We start from the raw sequence: 19150 nt of genomic DNA, 5'->3' as shown, positions 1-19150 counted from the left end.
CACATCACAAATAACATCGAAGTAAAAATTATAATTAATCAACTGACGATACTGATAATCGGAAGAAAATGAACGGAACGTCGAAACCACATCACAAGTAACATCAAAGTAAAAATCATAATTAATCAACTGACGATACTGATGTACGCAGGAAAGAGTCAAACGATTGTACGAAATAACAAGAAGTGAAAGCAGTATTTTATCGTACATCGTCTTTCAACATTAGTTCTTGTTAGAGACAGACATGAATTCCAGAAACAATCGAAAGATAGAAACAGTAAATGACCACATATACTTAAGATACCACTAGGATTGTCAAAATTAATAATGGAAGAACAAAAATGACCAACAATTCAAGAGAATATCGATAAGGGGAAACATCCATAGAAACGAAACAGAAACCAGTAAATCAAACAAAATCAATATTTCCATCAAACGGTACTCAGAAACATACAAGTAAATTTGGCATCAATAAAATAAGAGAGGGGGAAAATTTGAACAGAGCTCACCACTGACCAGCAAGTAGACGCAATTGGTCATCACAAGCTCACCATTGGTCAAGTGGCCAGTAGTGGTCAGCACTGGTCAGTTCTGGTCACTAGTGGTCAGCCCTGGTCAGCCCTGGTCAGCCCTGGTCTCCCTGGTCCCCCTTGGTCAGCCTAGGATGATCCCAGGATACCCACCGAGCCAGGAAGTCCGCCAACCTTGGACCCCCCCGCACGAATGAGACATGTAAGTCTCCGTATGAGCCTTTAATGTAGTGGCGGAGGAGTGGGGAGAGCACAGCGTGTGTCAGCCATCTTTACGCGTCCGATGGACAAATTATTTCGCGAAAAATTATTATTTACGCATACTGATGGGCCCTTTCATTATTCATATACCACATATTGTTAAGAATTGTTTAAACTATTGCGTTAGAATGTTAAACAATGCCAAGTTTTATTTATAATTGTTTAATTCACACCATCGTCGAGTACGTACTCTGTATGGAGTTTACATGCAGCGATTGCTATTCTCGTAAAAAATTATTTTAATATTTGTTAAGATTTCGTATCGCACGAATCAATGATTAATAGTATTACCACCGCAACATCGCGTTTTACGGGCAAAAAGACAGATTTCTCTCGCATCGCGAACGTCACTTAGGGGCAATCTTTCTAGTTCCTCGAGGTACGTGGACCTCCGCATGGTCGAGTTCAACCTATCGGAAGGTAGCATCCTCTCGAACGAAAGTGCATATCGCTTTCAGCGTATATTATGACGTGATGCATGACACGGGCCACGATAACAATCGAACGTAGGACTCCTTATCGATGCTGTTCATCTGCATAATCTGGTCGCTCGATAACCTATGACCGCGTAATTTATCGACAGTCACTCGCTGGTGCGAGTTGGTCAATTTGTCGGGCGGCTTTTTTCCCGGGACTCGCGTTTACATGTGTACTGCTCGCTTAGGAATTTGTTTGTGACGTTTCACTCTCGAGGAACAATCAATTTCAATAAAACTTTGTAGCTTTGCAAATAGGTTAAAATACATTGAATGTAAGTTCTATTCGTATACCTCGTAAATGCTATTGGTGATGTGACAAGTTATCGACTGTTTTGATTAAAACTTACTTATTATCTGTAGATAACTGTGTCTGTACAGATAGACTTTTTGTAACAATATCAAATGTCATACAATATTTTAAATATCATACTATTATTACAATCTACGTATATAAATGTAATATAAGCAATTAAAATATGTGTTTAATATAAATTTTATGTAAAGTAAAGGGAATGAAAAAGAATATTCTGGAACAATCGTAAAGCCATGTGTTGTATTCTTCCGCCAATGCGAAGAAGACATTTGGACTGAATTATACCGGCTTGTCCTTCATTGGTCAATGTGCATTGCGTGGATTCATATGATTGGTGGATGTACTTGATTCCCTCTCGCTATAACATAGCGTCGCAGGTTAGATTGTATGACAGTCGATGTAAAACAACTGAGTGAGGTGTGTGGTATAAATTTCGGTGTTTTCGCTTTTTTTTTGTGATATTGTGAACTATTCAGGACAGCGATGAAAAAAGCGTTAATATTGGTATCGTTATTGTTCCTCCTAACAGGTAAGTTAAATTAAAAAATGATAATTATGAAGAGAATAGTGTTCGCATATACACGTTAATCAAGCTACGTCGATTTTTTATTACTCAGGATACGTTAGGGCAGAAGATCATATTGAGGAGGATACTGCAACCGTTGAAAATGATTTGGGTGCCAGCCGAGAAGGATCTCGAACAGGTTACACGTTTTCTTATATATTTCTATGTTATTTAAAACAGATGTACATATGGAACCTTTATCTGACAACAGTAGTTGTAATAGATATACACCCCCGTATTGATAATATGAAAGACTAAAAATAACTTTATGATTTTTGAATAAAAGAATAAAATACTTCAGAAATACTTTAAAATAATTTAATGTGTTAGAAGCAGTGTTAGATCACCTGTATATTTATATTATATTCAGTTACTAAATGTGTAAGTAAATGTTTTTACAGATGACCAGGTGGTTCAGAGGGAAGAAGAGGCTATAAAGCTAGATGGATTGAATGTAGCTCAAATAAAGGAACTTAGAGAGAAGGCTGAAAAGTTTGTGTTCCAAACTGAAGTCAATCGTATAATGAAACTTATTATAAATTCATTGTATCGCAATAAAGATATCTTCTTGAGAGAATTGATATCCAATGCATCAGATGCTTTGGATAAGATTAGATTGTTATCCCTTACCGATAGAAATGTTCTAGACAGTAACCCTGAGTTAGCAATTCGGATAAAGTCAGACAAGGAAAATAAAATATTGAGTATAACTGATTCTGGTATTGGTATGACCAAGAACGAATTAATCAATAATCTTGGAACTATTGCTAAATCTGGCACAGCTGAATTTTTGGGCAAGATGCAAGATACTTCAAATACTCAGGATCTAAATGATATGATTGGTCAGTTTGGAGTAGGCTTCTACTCTGCCTTTTTGGTCTCTGATACAGTAATTGTCACCTCTAAACACAATGATGACAAACAATATATCTGGCAGTCCGATAGTAGCAGTTATAGTATTGTTGAAGATCCAAGGGGAGACACCTTGAAAAGAGGAACAACTGTCAGGTAAACAAAATAATATTTATTACATATTAATTTCAGGGTCATTGATTCAACAAAACTGGAGTAGTAACTGATTTATTCATCATTGCAGCCTTCATTTGAAAGACGAGGCGCTGGACTTCTTGGAGGAAGACACAATCAGAAACTTAGTAAAGAAATACTCACAATTTATTAATTTCCCTATATACCTCTGGGGTAGTAAAGTCATTCAGGTCGAAGAAGTGGAAGAGGAGAGACCAGTAAATGAAGATGAAAGCGAGAAGGATGAATCTACCGAAGATACGTTAACAGAGGAAGAGGACCCGGAAGAGGAGAAGAAAAGCAAGAAAGTCGACAAGACTGTCTGGGACTGGGAGCTGCTGAATGATTCCAAACCAATATGGACCCAGAAACCTTCCGAAGTCGAGGAGAAAGATTACAACGACTTTTACAAGGCATTGACGAAAGATACTCAAGAACCATTGGCGAAGATTCATTTTATTGCGGAAGGAGAAGTCACCTTCAAATCGCTTCTCTTCATTCCTAAAGTTCAACCTGGCGATAGCTTCAACCGCTATGGTACCAAAGCAGATAACATTAAATTATATGTTAGGAGAGTCTTTATCACCGACAAATTCACCGATATGATGCCTAACTATTTGTCCTTCATTCGCGGTATCGTCGACAGTGACGATTTGCCGCTCAATGTTTCGCGTGAAAATTTGCAACAACATAAGCTCATTAAAGTGATTAAGAAGAAGCTAATCAGGAAAGTCTTGGACATGATAAAAAAGATTTCCAAAGAAGATTATGAGAAGTTTTGGAAGGAGTACAGCACAAACATTAAATTGGGCGTGATGGAGGATGCTCAGAACCGCGCTAGATTGTCCAAGCTCTTGATGTTCCATTCTTCCATGCAGAAGGGGATGACATCCTTAGTTGATTACGTTTCTCGCATGAAGTCCAAGCAACAATACATTTACTACATCGCTGGCGCTTCCAAGGAAGAGGTGAAGAAATCTCCGTTCGTCGAGAGATTAGACAAGAAGGGCTATGAAGTTCTATACTTAACCGAAGCCGTCGACGAGTATGCTATTTCCGCTCTACCCGAATTTGATGGCAAGAAATTCCAGAATGTCGCAAAAGAAGGATTTACGCTCGACGAGGGGGAGAAAGCCAAAGAAAGAATGGAACAAATGAAAACCATGTACGAGCCTTTGGTTAAGTGGCTAAGCGACATCTTGAAGGATTATATTAGCAAAGCTCAAGTGTCGGAACGTCTCACGGAATCCCCGTGCGCGTTGGTTGCCAGCATGTTTGGATGGACCGGAAATATGGAAAGACTGGCGGTTTCGAATGCTCATCAGAAGAGTGACGATCCACAAAAGACTTACTACTTGAATCAGAAGAAGATGTTGGAGATTAATCCAAAGCATCCTCTTATTAAAGAACTACTGCATCGAGTAGAATTGGATACTAACGATCAGACAGCAAAGGATATGGCTCTGATGATGTTCAGAACAGCTACTCTTCGGTCCGGATACATGCTTAGGGAAACTGCCGACTTTGCAGATAGCGTGGAACGGCTGATGAGAAAAACTTTAGGCATTCCCCTGGATGAAATGCCAGAAGAAGAGGAAGTACAAGACGAGGAATCGATTTCGATGGACGCTGAAACAGAAACTGAGAAGATCATAGACATGGACATGAGCGATGAGGAAACAGACGATGAGAAACACGATGAATTGTAAACAAGAATTACGTCACACAAGACTAACTTTCATACCTATATGATTATACAATGTATAGTGATGTGGTAATTTTATTCAGTCGTGCAACTATTATCGATTGCGAACGAAAACGAACTGTTGTAATTGTACAGAGAGGACAAAGAAGTATCTTTTGATGGTTCTTTGCAGAATTTAATGCATTTTGTAATAATATTATCGCAAGGATACATCGAAGGATGTAATAAGTGCGCAAAGGTGGCATATATTTCACTAATTAAGTTCGTCATCGTAATCTGTAGGCTCTCATATGTTCCACGTTCGATAACGAATTATTGTTATAATTTATTTAATTTGATCTTCCACTTTTTTATAGTAACGTAAAGTAATCACTGACTGAACGTAATAAATATAGTATGTTTGTGATGCGAATGACTGTATTTGTATAAAAGGATATTAAAAAGTTATCGAAGTAACATTATCATTATGGTTTTACTGCCGATTGTCTTTTGTATTTTCTGTGTTTTTGTTACGAAAAAGTGCGATAATGTTGTTAATGATAAAGTGTGTACATGTATATTCCTTTTTCATTTTCGAAAAATATAAAACAATGATAACGCGTAACATGTTTGTTTTTAGCATAGCGAAGAAAAAAATTCCAAACGAAGAACATTAATAATAATTTCCCTGATTTGTTCAAATTAATATAGTCTTGTTGTTTACAATTAATGGGTGATACAACAAAAAAAAAAGAAATTTAAAACAAAATAGTATTTCGCCGTTCTCGATGTAATTGACTTTAAATGTCGCGTGGAACACGCACATACTCAACTAGCAATAAATTCATAACACATATAACAAGGGACGGGCTTAAGACTACATAAATGAAATTGTAAGATAATTTAATAACATATACCGTTTTTACAATAAATTTATTGAAACGTACCAGAAGTAGCTCACAAAAGTATTTATACTTTGATGACTAAGGATTCCCGATGATCACAAAATGAAAATAATCATTGCTGAGTTTATTGATAGTTAATCTAACAGAGTGTTCAAAATTTTTGTCACGATTTTCAATATTACTAATATAACAAAATGAATTGCAAGAAACCCGAAATAAGCAAATCAGTAAGAGGATTAATAGCGAAGTAGTATCAGAAAGGAAAGTTATAGAATGAAATTGCACAACTTGCAAACAGAAGCAAATTTACTGTACATTATATTATGAAGAAATTGAATACCCAAGGTAATGTTACTAATAAGCCTTATTCTTCAGTTTAACATACACAAAATTTTGAAGATATCCGAAATATTTCTGGATCCCATTATTTCTACAGTTTGTATTTTCAAAACAATGCCAAGTTATTCGTTTCCGGCAAACGCAGTTCATTCCGGTCGATCGGCCAATGGGTTGACTTTATTCTTATAGAACCGGGGCAAACAGCGTAGGTATCCGAGTACGACCGAGCGCTCATTTCCGTTTTCGAATCCGACGTCACCTACTCTGAAAGCCCGTGTGTTTTGTGTTTCTTTGGGGCCACAATGATTATCGCTAATTTAACGTAAGTATTGTCATGTTCTTGGATCGAAATTACGTAGGCTAAATTCGCTGAGATTCTCGCGGTGTCGTTCGTAAAAGAGAACTGGTCACGAAACCGCGCGAATTCTTTTGCGTAAGTTTCATGCCAAGGAGCGAAGACCTCTCGCCATGCCGGTCTATAAAACAGCCCCTCTTTCTTGGACACGTTTTATTAACCGAGAAACGACGGAAAAAATCTCCGACCGGTTGTCTTATTCTTGTTTATATCATAACGATCGTCTAAACGAGATAGAACGTTTCGTTAAAAGAGAAAAGAACTGTTCAATGATATTCGGGAGGCCACATATAAACAAAATAAATGGCGTCGGCATACTTCTGTTCCGAATATGACAAATTTTGTTGTCTCGCGTGTTCGTTAATCTTTTCGAGCCCTAACGAATCAACGATATATGGTAAGGAGAGTGTCTGCCTTTTCGTGGGATCTAAATTATCATTGTTGTACAAATTTATGGATAAACATATTTTATATCTATTTTTTTGTATCGTTTTTCTTCTCAAATAATTGTCAATAAGTAGATCTGGTACATGTTCAATGTTTCCAAATAGTTTGATATATTCTGTCTAATTTATGTGCTGTATAAGCTAAAGTATAAAAAAACTTATTGTCAGGCACTGTGATGATAAATTCATGTATTTAAATTCAATGATTTTTTTGACTGACTGACAATGTTTGTTACAGGTTGAAATTATTGAAATTGAAACTAGATTTCTTCATGTCGTAAAAATATCTAAAGCAAAACACTAAGTAAACATTCTCATCTACAACTTATAAACAAACAAGAAAAGTGTGACATTATACAAAAAATAAAAAAAAAAAAAGCAAACAAGTTTAACTAGTAACTGTATAACGCAAACAGAATCTTGAGCAAAATGGGCATTCAAGATTTACAAATCTTTCTGGATAACAACTATATACAAGGAGGATCTGTACCCGTGGATCTATTGAAAATAGCTCGTTCAATTACACAGAGACAACATAATCGTGTTGGTAAAGCACAATTGTATTCTGGAAAGTTAAGACTAGTCCTTGATGGAGAGTGCTGTTTAGATAGATTATACGGAGGTTACTTCTCAGGTATATATACTTTTGCTCTGTTTGGAACATATTTAATTAAAAACAATTTTTAATTACAAAATTAAAGAAGCAATCTATACTTTAGACTGGGCTTGTGGAGGACAATGGAATCGAATGTTACAATTCTTAGCAGTCCTTATACAAGCAACAGAAATGTCAGGCTTGGAACTAGCCGTATTCTTCAATGGATGTTTTGAATCTCCTAGACGCGCAGACTGGATTCAAAATCAATTACAAGTGCGAATTAAAGTAAACAATGTAAGTTAAGATCCATTTGGATGTTTAGGAATACCAAAAACCTGCCCACTCTTAGATGATGCTTTTTCTAGGTATTAAAACATATTTCAACAAAAGGTACTCCACCACCAAAAATATGGTGGACTCCACCAGTATGTCTGAGAACCAGTTTACGTATGGCTCTGCGACATTTGAATGTTACAGTTGTAAGTTGAATTATTCTTTTAATATTCACCCAGTATTATATTGTTTAATTTGCGTTTTGACAGTTATGTAGCATGGACGATCATCATCAAGAAGTAATTGCTTATTGCCGAGAGAATAACTTCAATGGTTTGATTGCTGATGATGCAGAGTATGCTGCATTCGATCCTCCGCGATATTTCTCGTCCGAACAATTAAAGCTTACATATAAGGTATGTACTTGCATATAGTAAATACAGTCAGATCTCTGTATGTGTGGTATGTATCAGACAAGAAATTAATGACAATTAAATACTCATAGGGTTCTCTTGATACAAAGGAATATGTTCTCCCAGAACTTCTAAAAGCATTAAACATCCCATCAGATAGGCTATGCTTGCTAGCTGCATTACTTGGAAATTATATCTTAACTGAACAGGATCTGGCTGATTTTTATAAGAAGCTAAACGTTAACACTATTTTAAATAAGATTAACGTCGAGAACACGATAAAAACGATTGCCAGTTTCGTTAAGGACCTCCCATCCGTCGAATTAGATGTAGCGTCGCAAAAGGTTTTTGGATCTTTGTCGGATCCGAGGTGTTCGAAACTGAGGCAATCGGTTCAGTACTACATAAATGGAACTAAAGAAGGATTCTTGCATTACAAACCGGTGAAACCAACCAGAGGTAAGGCATTACTTACATTCAGTACCTGCATTCTTAATAGTGACGCTTGAATCGCAAGAATAAAAAATATCATTATTTAGTACATAAATTGGACTCAAAACAAAACTCAGTACAACCACAGTCAAATCTATCCGAAACGCCTTCAACGTCGGAAGGTGATTCGAATTTAGAGACATCTAGATTCGCGTCCGAAACGGTAGAGAGTGAACACGAGAGCTTGAACGCTTATAAACAAGCAACTGCAAACGCAACGTCTGCGCCTCAAATTGTGATAGATCCACCGGGTATTCAGGGTCATGGAGACGCCGATAATGTTAGGACGGAAGAAGAACAAAGTAAGACAATATCGAACAACTACAAATGATCGTCAATTGTTAATTTCTCCCGGTATGAAGCAAATATTATCTTATTTAGGTAATGGACACGCTGTCAACGGTACACACAATCTTTTAATTAGTTCGTCGAGTTCGAGCAGCAGTTCTTCCGCTACATCTCCGTCTCATGCGACGGCCGATTCTGCTAGGCAAGCAGAGAAGACTACTAATATTCCTACTACCGTACCGGAAGTGATGCGTACCGCGTCTGAGAGACATCAGAAAGGATTAATGTCACCTCATATTTATCAGATTCTCATCGCCGGCGAAATAAAGTTACCGGTTCTCTTAGAAGACGAAAATCACCGCGAATTTCCATCCATTCATCTCATTTACAGACCCATTAGACAGATGGTGTACGCGATATTATTCAATTTACATCACCGAATGTATTTAGCTGCTAAGAGTAAAGAAAAAGGTGGTAAGTAAAAACAGTCCTAAAACCGTGCATAGAAAATCGTTTTTATTACAATTTTCTCATATTTGTTTGATAGATAGCGAAAAAATCGAAGTCCCAGATGTTGTGATAAAGGAGTGGGTATGGTCCAAATCAAATCCATATCAAACTCCGGAATTGGTTAAGGCAGAACAAATCGGTTGGGGCGTTCCTACGATTCAACGTTTATGGTTTGGGTACGTTAGTTCTGCTTACCCAGATACCGATGTTTAAATTCTCATCAAAGAGAATGTTAAGAAATTCATACGTAATGTCTTTCAGCACAGGCATAGACGACAAACGTCGTCGATTGCGAGGATTCTTGACCTGTATGAGGTCAGATACGCCTCTCATGTTGAATACCTCCTACGTACCACAACACCTCTTAGTCATGGCTTGCGTTTTAAGGTAATTGGTTTTTATAATGTACATTATAGACAATCTTATTGTGTTTTGATTTCTTTTTTTATTTTTGATATATTTTTATGGACAAAATTATAAGACATAACTTTCGCTTCGGGTAACGTGTCTGTCCTTTTTTCAGATACATTATGTCGTTTTCGAACAAAATAAAGATTCTTCGCCGTCAGGAACTAGATGCTTTTATTGCACAAGCATTTTCGCCCGAACTTATGAATGCTCAGTATTTGCAAGATCTTCAGGTACTGTAAATACATTTTAATTACATTTCCTTTGTTGGGTTACTTATTAAATTCGTTATACAGCTTCCTTTAGTGACATCTCGTGGAGTACAATTAGCTACATTATTTATGGCTGGTGTTGAGACTGCTCTCTTGGCAAACGATGCATGCGGTGCACCGATTCCATGGTTAATGTGCTGCCCGTGGTTATATTTTGATGGAAAATTATTCCACCATAAATTAGCTCGTACTACGATCGCGAAAAACTTACTGGAACTCTGCAGCGGTCCTATAGATCGTGTCGTGAAAGCTGAACGAATGAGAAAAGCCATATTGGAGGGTATCAACGTTGTCTTTGCGCGTCCACCAATGCCTGTTGCACCAAGTATGTTTTTCCAACACGTTATTAAAGGTTTTAAGAAACACTAGTAGAATACGTTTCTAGTAGAGATCCCTATTTCTCGTGTACCTAAAATACACGTGTACACAACTAGTGTAAATAACTATAACTAGTGTCGTACATTTTACGCGTGTATTTTAAATGCATGTTAAAAACCAGGATCTCTAATTTCTAGTTTGATTTTCCCTTCCAAACACCTTAGCATACCATGCACACTCTAAGTGGTATGCTTTCGGAGTGGAAGGAGAGTAATTCAGCTATGTTGCTTCGTGAACTTTGTGTTCATCCTTGTTTACGAATCTCAAAGCTGATACATGTGAATTTTTTAAACCAATATTTAGACGAGCAAAGCAGTCGTTATGCTTGATCCCATTAGTATTTGGTATACTGAACTTGAGCATTATTTTTTGCAATAGGTATCCGTGTATCGGTGCCACAAAATATTTTGGCTGCTGGATGCGCGATAAATGACGGTTTAATACGCAGTCGTGGCAATGGAACGATACCTCAGCGTGGATTAATGCGTCGCCCTATACCATCCCGTGGTGGCCAACTCGAAATAGCTGGAGTCGTCGTAGGTCAGTGGGGTCCTAATTACGGGCAACCTGGTCGTTTGCCTCAGCCCCTACAAGGACATCTCCGTGGACGACTTCCTCCACAGGTAGGATTATATCATCTTATCAATTGACAATTACATTTCATAACTATTAAAAGTACTTGACGTAATCGCTCGTGGCATATGTTATAGGTGACGTCGATAGGCGGTCTCAAGTATGGTCTTCCACGTGGCTTTACCCCCATGGGTCGGCCTACATTTCAAACGCGGGGAAACAATCGTACGCAAATAGTAGGTCGTGGAAAGAAAATGCAAATGAAGGTGAAAAGATAAATTTTCTCTTATAAGGGAAGCATTCAACTTGCGCTTTTAGATGTGAATTGACTTTTATAAGATAGTAGATTATAGATATCCAGTTTAATGCTTCCTTTGTTAGTAGTCCCCAACTTATGGTTCTATGAATTGTTACTAATGCGACAAGCTTTCCTAGGTAACTGGTAAAAAGAAAACTACCGTTAAGAAGAGCAAGGAGTGCGAGAAGAAGGACAGCAGAGGACGAGGTAACGGCGTTGATGGAATACCGGATTACAAGTAAGCATTACAATTTTATTATTCCACGCGAAATCGAATAAGTTTTGCTGTCCGTGCATTAGTCACTCTACTAAACTGAGAATCGAACCAGATTCCGGTCTAATTATAGCAAAGTGTAAAATGTTATTGGAGAAAGTGTTCGATTTCCCGTATAATTGTCTGTTTGTTTATCTCAGTGTTTGGCCATTCTTACAAACATTGACATTTTTGCCAACAGTGAATCGATTCCAAACATGAACGCACTAAAAGATGCATTGCCGGTGCCAGGTCAATTCGAGGACGCCGTGGAGAACGGCAAAGGGATAGAAAAAGGGCAGGGTGACGCGGCGCTTGTTGCCCCTGTCGTCGCTGAGAATTAGGTATTTATACATCACTTTTTATCGACTTTTAGACACTCCCGGATGTGACACAAGACTGCAATCAAAATCTTATTATACGTGTAACTGGTGATTGTGCGTCACGCGACATCTGAAAGCTCCGATACGTATCGACGAAAGCTGTATCCGTACGATGATTGGATTGGTTTTACAACTGGAAAAAAGATAAAAAGGAAGAATACTTTTCGGCCTTTTTTTGAATGCTTTAAAGATCTAAATACTCGTTTGTTGGATCGTATTGGAACGTTTCGCACAAGGAAAAGACCGTTCAAATGTCGCGCGCAAGATCACTTAATAATGTCTAAAGCTCTGATGGGGCCAAACTAATTAAACTAATGTAGGAAATATCGGCATCGGTTAACGATGTCAAGATATATAACACATTACACCGGATAAACCCGTTTCCGACGTACACAATATGATGTCCTCACTGCCAAACGTACCATTCAGTGTGTAAGATAAAAATGAAACAAACAAACGAAAAGAAAAGGAAAAAAAAAACAGCAAAAGTAAAAATAATAGGAGTAAAAACAGAATCGTGCTTGTGCTAAACGAGCGTGTTTCACCAGCTCCGCTCGGAATCACCAATGGGATGAACTCGACTGATTAGTGTATGCGTGCGCTAATTTTACTAAACGAGAACAAGTTGTCGTCAGCTGCTAATAAGTATTTAATTCTTAAGAAGTGTGATTATTTTTTTTACAATGAAAATATATATTTTCCGGTATTATATGAAATGCTCGCATTGACGGTCTCAGTGCTCTGATCTCCAGCTAGAATTGTAGAAAGATTAACAGAACGAATGAACAGACAGACCGACGACGCAACCGATTACTGTATTACACATAGTTTAATGTTTTTTGTAGATAAGAACACGCGAGACAGGATACTGAGATATTCATTAGCAAATGGAGACTGATGCTTTTCATATAGGTAAAATATATATTTATATATGATTTAGATTAGAGATTCCCGATATATAGCATATTATATATGTGTAAACTGTAAGCGTGTGACTGTGTATGAACGTGTATATGTGTGTGTGTGTGTGTGTGTTAGTGTGATCTGGATTCATATATGGGAGAACATCATAAACGAGTAAGTGAGAATCGATTGTCTATTTGTGGATCGCTGTACGGTAAGTAAGAATGACAAACGTATGATCGATAGAGAGAAACTTAAGGAAACATACAAATGTATATATATAAATGTGGAATGTTAAATACGATGTCGGTGCCGCGTGCACATCTAAAGAGATGAAGAGAATGTTTGTGCGCCCGTGCACGCAGCTCCAACCTCCGAATATATTTATTTGCTGTTGCGTCGAAAAGAAGAAGAATGTGTGCATGCGACTTCGGGACGAATTATAAATTTACGTACGATAATTGTAACTGTGAATCGTCGGGGCTTGTGAGAGTGATCCGACCATTGAAAAGGGGCAAAGTTCTCTAAAAGAGTGGCCCTCACGATATGCTCACTATCGCTTAAAAAATATGCTACATTTTCGTCGCAAAGTTTTCGTTATATCAAAAAGAAAAAAGGAAACGACGATAAGTTGTATATTGTTTGAAAGTTGCGATTCTCTGTACAAATATTGCAGAAATATAGTTCCCGTTTTCATTGTGGTTTTGGATAAAAATGACAGAAAAAGACAGCGAGGAAATTATTGCAATAAAGTGTTTGCGTCTTCTGTAGCATATTTTGAGAGATATGTATGCCTCGTTTAATTGTACATATGAATAGTTACTTTAGAAGCGACAGTGTGATTGGTGTACATAAAGGAATATCCGATTGTCGCGTACTCACCGCGTAAATCGGATTAGGAATGATAATGTTAAACGAAAAAAAAAAAATACTATTTATGGAGTAGAATAGTCGAAAAGACTTTCTACCAAAGATCATTGGAGTTCGAAGGGCGGGGAGTTTCTTTTATCCGTGAAGTATGATATACATAAAATGTGTAAAAAAAAAAAAAAGTGAAAAAACAGAGAAGCAAGACAGCACGACAGAACACGATTATTAAAGTAAGAAGAAAAAAATGTGAAAGATAAATAAGAGCAAAGATGAGGCAAAGAAGATGTGTCTTGAATGCAGAAGTAATTAAAAACGAGTAAGAGAGAACGAGCGAACGAGAGAAAAACCATTTATTGAGATAATATAATGAGAGATAAGAATAAAAAAATGTTATATTTTTGTAGATTTGTTATTGCGTAAAATGCATTAAGACAATGAGAAACTATATAATTTGAGTGACGGTTAACCAAGGGAGAGAAAGAGAAAGAGAAAGAGAGAGCGCGTTAAGCCAGTAATTAAGATTGTGAAGGGATAAAGTGAGGAAGAAAGGTGAAAGTGCATTGGATGATGATGGTATGTTGAATATGTTTGACATCCGTGATTAATCTGTAAAAAGAGGTCTCATTAATTCTTCTGTCTCTGAAGCTCTTGAAGAGTTCTCTGAGTTGCTTGCAAATAAATAAAGGAATGAAAAACAGAAAATGATAAGAGAAATGAATTTGAGCTAAAAGAGGATAAAAACGTAACTCAATGTCAGCTTCAATGCAAGCTATAAAAGCGTATGCATATAATATACAGTTTTCCCAAAGTGTAATTTGAAAATGGAAAATTGCTTTAAAAAGATTTCGCAAAGAATGGAAAAATGAAATCCCGTGAACGGAAAAGTTATTATTTGTAGATAAACGATTCGCTATCATTCGATGATTTTCAATTTAAACATCCACACATTGTTTTTCGAGTACAGTAATATACGTAGCGCACCGATATATGTAAAAATGAAAAAAGAGTCACCGTGTACCTCCTTTGAACATTCGAAATTAACGACGTCAATCGTACACGAATGATAGAAACGTATAATGTTAATGTTAAAACTAGAAACAGACTTTTTCAAATCTGCCGGATGAATATAAAAAAATATTCCAGAATAAAAAAAAAATGCCACTCTACGCTTTCGTGTAAAGGTAGAAGATTTTTTGTGAGAAATCGATCGATCATCCTGAAAAATACCAGAAAATGCATAAATAAACAAAAAATAATGAAAGAAAACTAAGACATAAACACACGATGTACACAACATGATCAGTTGCTGCTGCACTGATATGAGTAATGCAATAAATAAACAAACAAGGAATAATTTAATAATGATAATATTGATAAATAAATGACGCGAATAAGCAAATCATGGAAAGAATGTAAAATAAAAGAGGAAATGTAAAGGAAGATAAAAAAAAGAGAAACAAAATACTGAAATCCATATTGAATGAAAACAGAGCAGAAGTATCGCAAAAAGCAAACGTATAATATATACAAAAAGCAAAAATGAATGAAAACTTGCATGTAACATGATCGATGATAAAGAACAGGTGCGTGCCTGACTCGTGCCTGCTTTTTCGTTGTAATAAGTAGACGAGTAAAAAAAAAAGCATAAAATTAAATAAATAACGCAAAAATAGGGGCCCACGAAAAACCTTGTCAATGCTAGGACGTATCCGTCAGAAAAGGGGTAAAAGCCAAGAATAATCTCTCTTGTGTAATTTTAGAAAGTAAAACCATTTTATAAACGATTTTCTCGAACAATTGTGTGTTATTGTGGTAACAAAAAATTAATCATTGTACTTTGAAGTAAGACATCGCTAACTCCTCGTTGTGTATCAATACTGATGGATCGACGATAAAAATACTTCTTATAGGTGAGAAACGGTCGAATGAGAGAAAAATGTAAATTTAAGCGATTAATTTTTGTTTTCTCCTTTAATCGTAACATACATCCATACGCAAACTATTATTTTGTAAACCGAGGCATCAGCTCCCCGATACTTTTGTTTTTTGCTTTTTATTTTCTCAACGCTATTTAATGCTATACTTATATTAACTTTTGTTAGGGCAGACTCTAATGCCGATGCAGCATCTGTAATTGAAACGTAATAATAATAATAATAATAATAATAATAATAATAATAATAATAACGATAATGATAATAATAATAATCGTTTCTCACCGCGTGGACAGAGGAAAACCTTCGCTGCTTCGTTATTCGTTTTACATTTTATTATTTACTATTCATTTTTTTTATTATAATTATTTTGTTCTTCGTTTGATTTTGTAATCACATTTGTAGTAGAGCCTTAGGTATTTTCGCGAACATCACACTATATATGTAAATATACATAGAGAAAATATATATAAAAAAGAAAATGGAGCAGATCATTTAATTTCAACGATTTGTTTTAAATGATTGCCACAAAAAAATAACAATGACGATAATGAGTTATAATTATTGTTTCACTGTATCTCCGTAGAAGCACGCAACCGATGGGCATTAAAACCGTTTAATGTTTCTTCTCATTTCTCTTTGAAATGTGCCGTGTAGCTTCGTGTAGATTCTTGATAGCAACCTAATAAAGAACAAACAGGCTCTTTGAAGGGAAAGAGAGATAGTAAGTTGCTAATGTAATGCTCGATATTTAAATTTTAAGTTTCTTTTACCATACTTTCTTCACTTGCATACCTATTAAGAAGATATATTAAAAGTACGGTAGCAAAGACAGTAAAATAAAAACTATCTAATAAACTAAAAAACCAAAAAAAGACGTAATGAATTAAAAACACTTATCAATGTAGCTGCAAACTTATGTGGGCCCCGTCCTTATATATTCTTATTAAATATTACATAACAAGTATATTCTGCTATTATTTTTCATAGCTAATGGAAGCGACAAGGAAAAAAAGTAAATGATTAAAATACAAAAGCGTACAAAGAATAACCATTGTATGTTACAATTTATAATCATTATATGTTTATTTTCGTTTCAATATCTTTTTTTCTTGTTTTGTTATATGTAACAATACAAAGTAATCGATGATCACGTGTGTAGCGCATGAAATGCAAATGGTTCTTAACGGGGAAAATCTTTCAGCGAACACTTTATGCTTTTGAGTGACAATGGTACAGAGAAATACTGTATCTATACAACAAAGGTAAACAAGCAAAAATTGTACATGCGCTATAATGGTATCAACGATCATATTAATTTTTATCTATATGGATCAGTGGGTAGGTTGTTGCCTGAATTGATAAGAAAAACATCTATAAAATGCAGTAAGCATGAAATTACTAACATGTTCCTTGGTACGACAATGTTGAAACTATTGCTGTGTATTGATTTAACAATGTATTCATCGATCATTGGATATTATTCATGCGTGATTACACTAGAATTTGAAAGAATAATACGTAAGGTTTTCTATGCAAAAACAGTATACTGTATTAGTTGACTATTTGCTGATAGAGAAAACAGAACAACCGACTCATTTGGTCCTTGCATTTTTCTATAACACAAAGTCACATTGATGTATTCATGTTGGATTATTCTACATTGTAACTTACTGTTGTAACATATATCCCATTCATGTCTAGTGTCAAGCAGAGCTGATTCTATGCTTTTGCTAGTTGGAAAAATTCGGAAAAAAATACATTTTTTAAAACAATATCGACGGAGAAGAAGACGTTACAAGGAAAACAGAACGCGGAAATCTACTAATTATATTCGTATATTTAAAAAAACGTAAAAGAAAATTAAAAACAAAGATTCCAAATGTTATTGAATAATTTAGGAGCAGGCGTATGAAAAGATAGAATGAAAAAGGAAACGGAAGAGAATCAGTGCTGGCGAAAACACGAGGCAACCAAAAAATTATTATAAAGCTAAAAAAAAGTCACATTTAAAGTACTTCTAAAGCGGATACATATTTGGAAAAGTAGGAGGTAATCATTATATAAATGTAGTGGCAACTCTATAATACTACGAAAGAAACAAAACCAATATATTCAATAATTATTCGAAATATTAAATGCAAAATGCACTTTAATGGATGTTGTAACAATTTAGAGTATTCAAATTGCATCGACATTTTCCTGTAAATCTGTTCTTTGGAATACAACTGCTCTGCCGATTGAAAGGTACTTTTCTTTTGAACAAAAAGAAGAAAAAACTAACGGTTGCATATTGGGGAAAAAGGAACAATTCTTTTTTTTTTTTTTTTTTTTGTTATCCCAACGTGCAGAGAAGTTTCTCCAATGACAGATGCTTTAAGTTTGTTTCTTTTAAATATATATTTACTTTCGTTTATCTTGTATAAAAAAAAAATGCTATTATACAACACACACGCAAAGTAGATCAGTTAAGGTTTGACAGATTCTCTGTTGAGTCGAAGAAGAAAAACTTTGCAGGGCACACGCTGCACGGTTCGAAATAAAGGAAACAAACTTTCAGTGAAGTTTTGTAAGAAAGCTGTTCGTGTGAGAGGTTCTCGGAGATGGTTGGCTGACATTTTCGAAAGTTAATAATGATTTATTGAAACGTGTTGTCATGTCTTGAATACAATTAAAAGAACTATAAAAAAAAAAACACGCAATTTTACGTCATTAACTTCATTTTCCATTTCACATGTCCATGTCTTTATCGCTGTACTACTTATTGTTAGTTTTATTTAAGTTTTTACGTTACTCCCTTTGCCATTGTTAATTCTATATTTCGGACAATATTGATATTTTATAAAAGCATATACTAGTCCGATTTTTGGTAACCGAATGAGCGATTCATGACGTTTGTGGCATTCTTTTACATATACCTTTATTTAATTTTGTTATTCACTAAACAAAAATCGTTAAATCGATCCTTCAATTTTGTAAAAGAATTTAATACCACAATGTAATATGACTTGTAAAATACAAATTTTATACTCCAAATTAATCCTTTTACAGATCATATTAAGTTTTGAAATGATTTCAAATCTATATAATGTAAATATTTGCGATTATTGTGTTAATACAGTTCATTTTATTAATACAAAGAATGTTCATGAATGGTTTGATTATATCATATACTTGAACGTTATAAAAAATTAGTTTGCTCACAGTCCATATATAGGTTACGTATATTTTCTTTAAAAACTGAAAATGTTAATTGGTTACGAACATTTCTAAACAATTTATTGGTAAATTGTAACTCTGTTGATAAGCATAGTATTTTTACAATATGTTGAATTAAATAAAGTTTTATTAAGATCAATTTCAGGCTCATTTTCATTTACTTGTGTATCATTATTAAGCTT

The 19150-nt window shown here is 35.4% G+C and overlaps 2 protein-coding genes across 2 annotated transcripts; both read left to right on the top strand.

The window, feature by feature from the left end:
• Positions 1-1952: 1952 nt before the first annotated feature.
• On the top strand, positions 1953-5483 carry Gp93 (heat shock protein 90 Gp93). The gene is made up of 4 exons (XM_076774598.1): positions 1953-2112; positions 2201-2287; positions 2550-3156; positions 3245-5483. The coding sequence occupies exons 1-4, from the start codon at positions 2067-2069 to the stop codon at positions 4881-4883; spliced, it is 2379 nt and encodes a 792-aa protein (XP_076630713.1). The 5' UTR covers positions 1953-2066; the 3' UTR covers positions 4884-5483.
• An 836-nt stretch (positions 5484-6319) lies between these two features.
• On the top strand, positions 6320-18444 carry LOC143347040 (constitutive coactivator of PPAR-gamma-like protein 1 homolog). The gene is made up of 16 exons (XM_076775872.1): positions 6320-6424; positions 7142-7537; positions 7623-7795; positions 7867-7980; positions 8044-8190; positions 8280-8646; positions 8727-8981; positions 9061-9441; positions 9515-9653; positions 9739-9864; positions 10001-10118; positions 10182-10482; positions 10914-11158; positions 11246-11374; positions 11544-11644; positions 11862-18444. The coding sequence occupies exons 2-16, from the start codon at positions 7333-7335 to the stop codon at positions 12001-12003; spliced, it is 2943 nt and encodes a 980-aa protein (XP_076631987.1). The 5' UTR covers positions 6320-6424; positions 7142-7332; the 3' UTR covers positions 12004-18444.
• The last annotated feature ends 706 nt before the right edge of the window (positions 18445-19150 follow it).

This window comes from Colletes latitarsis, chromosome 10 (genome assembly GCF_051014445.1).
Source record: "Colletes latitarsis isolate SP2378_abdomen chromosome 10, iyColLati1, whole genome shotgun sequence".
Classification (NCBI taxonomy): Eukaryota; Metazoa; Arthropoda; class Insecta; order Hymenoptera; family Colletidae; genus Colletes; species Colletes latitarsis.
This window is presented reverse-complemented; position numbering and strand designations above follow the sequence as displayed.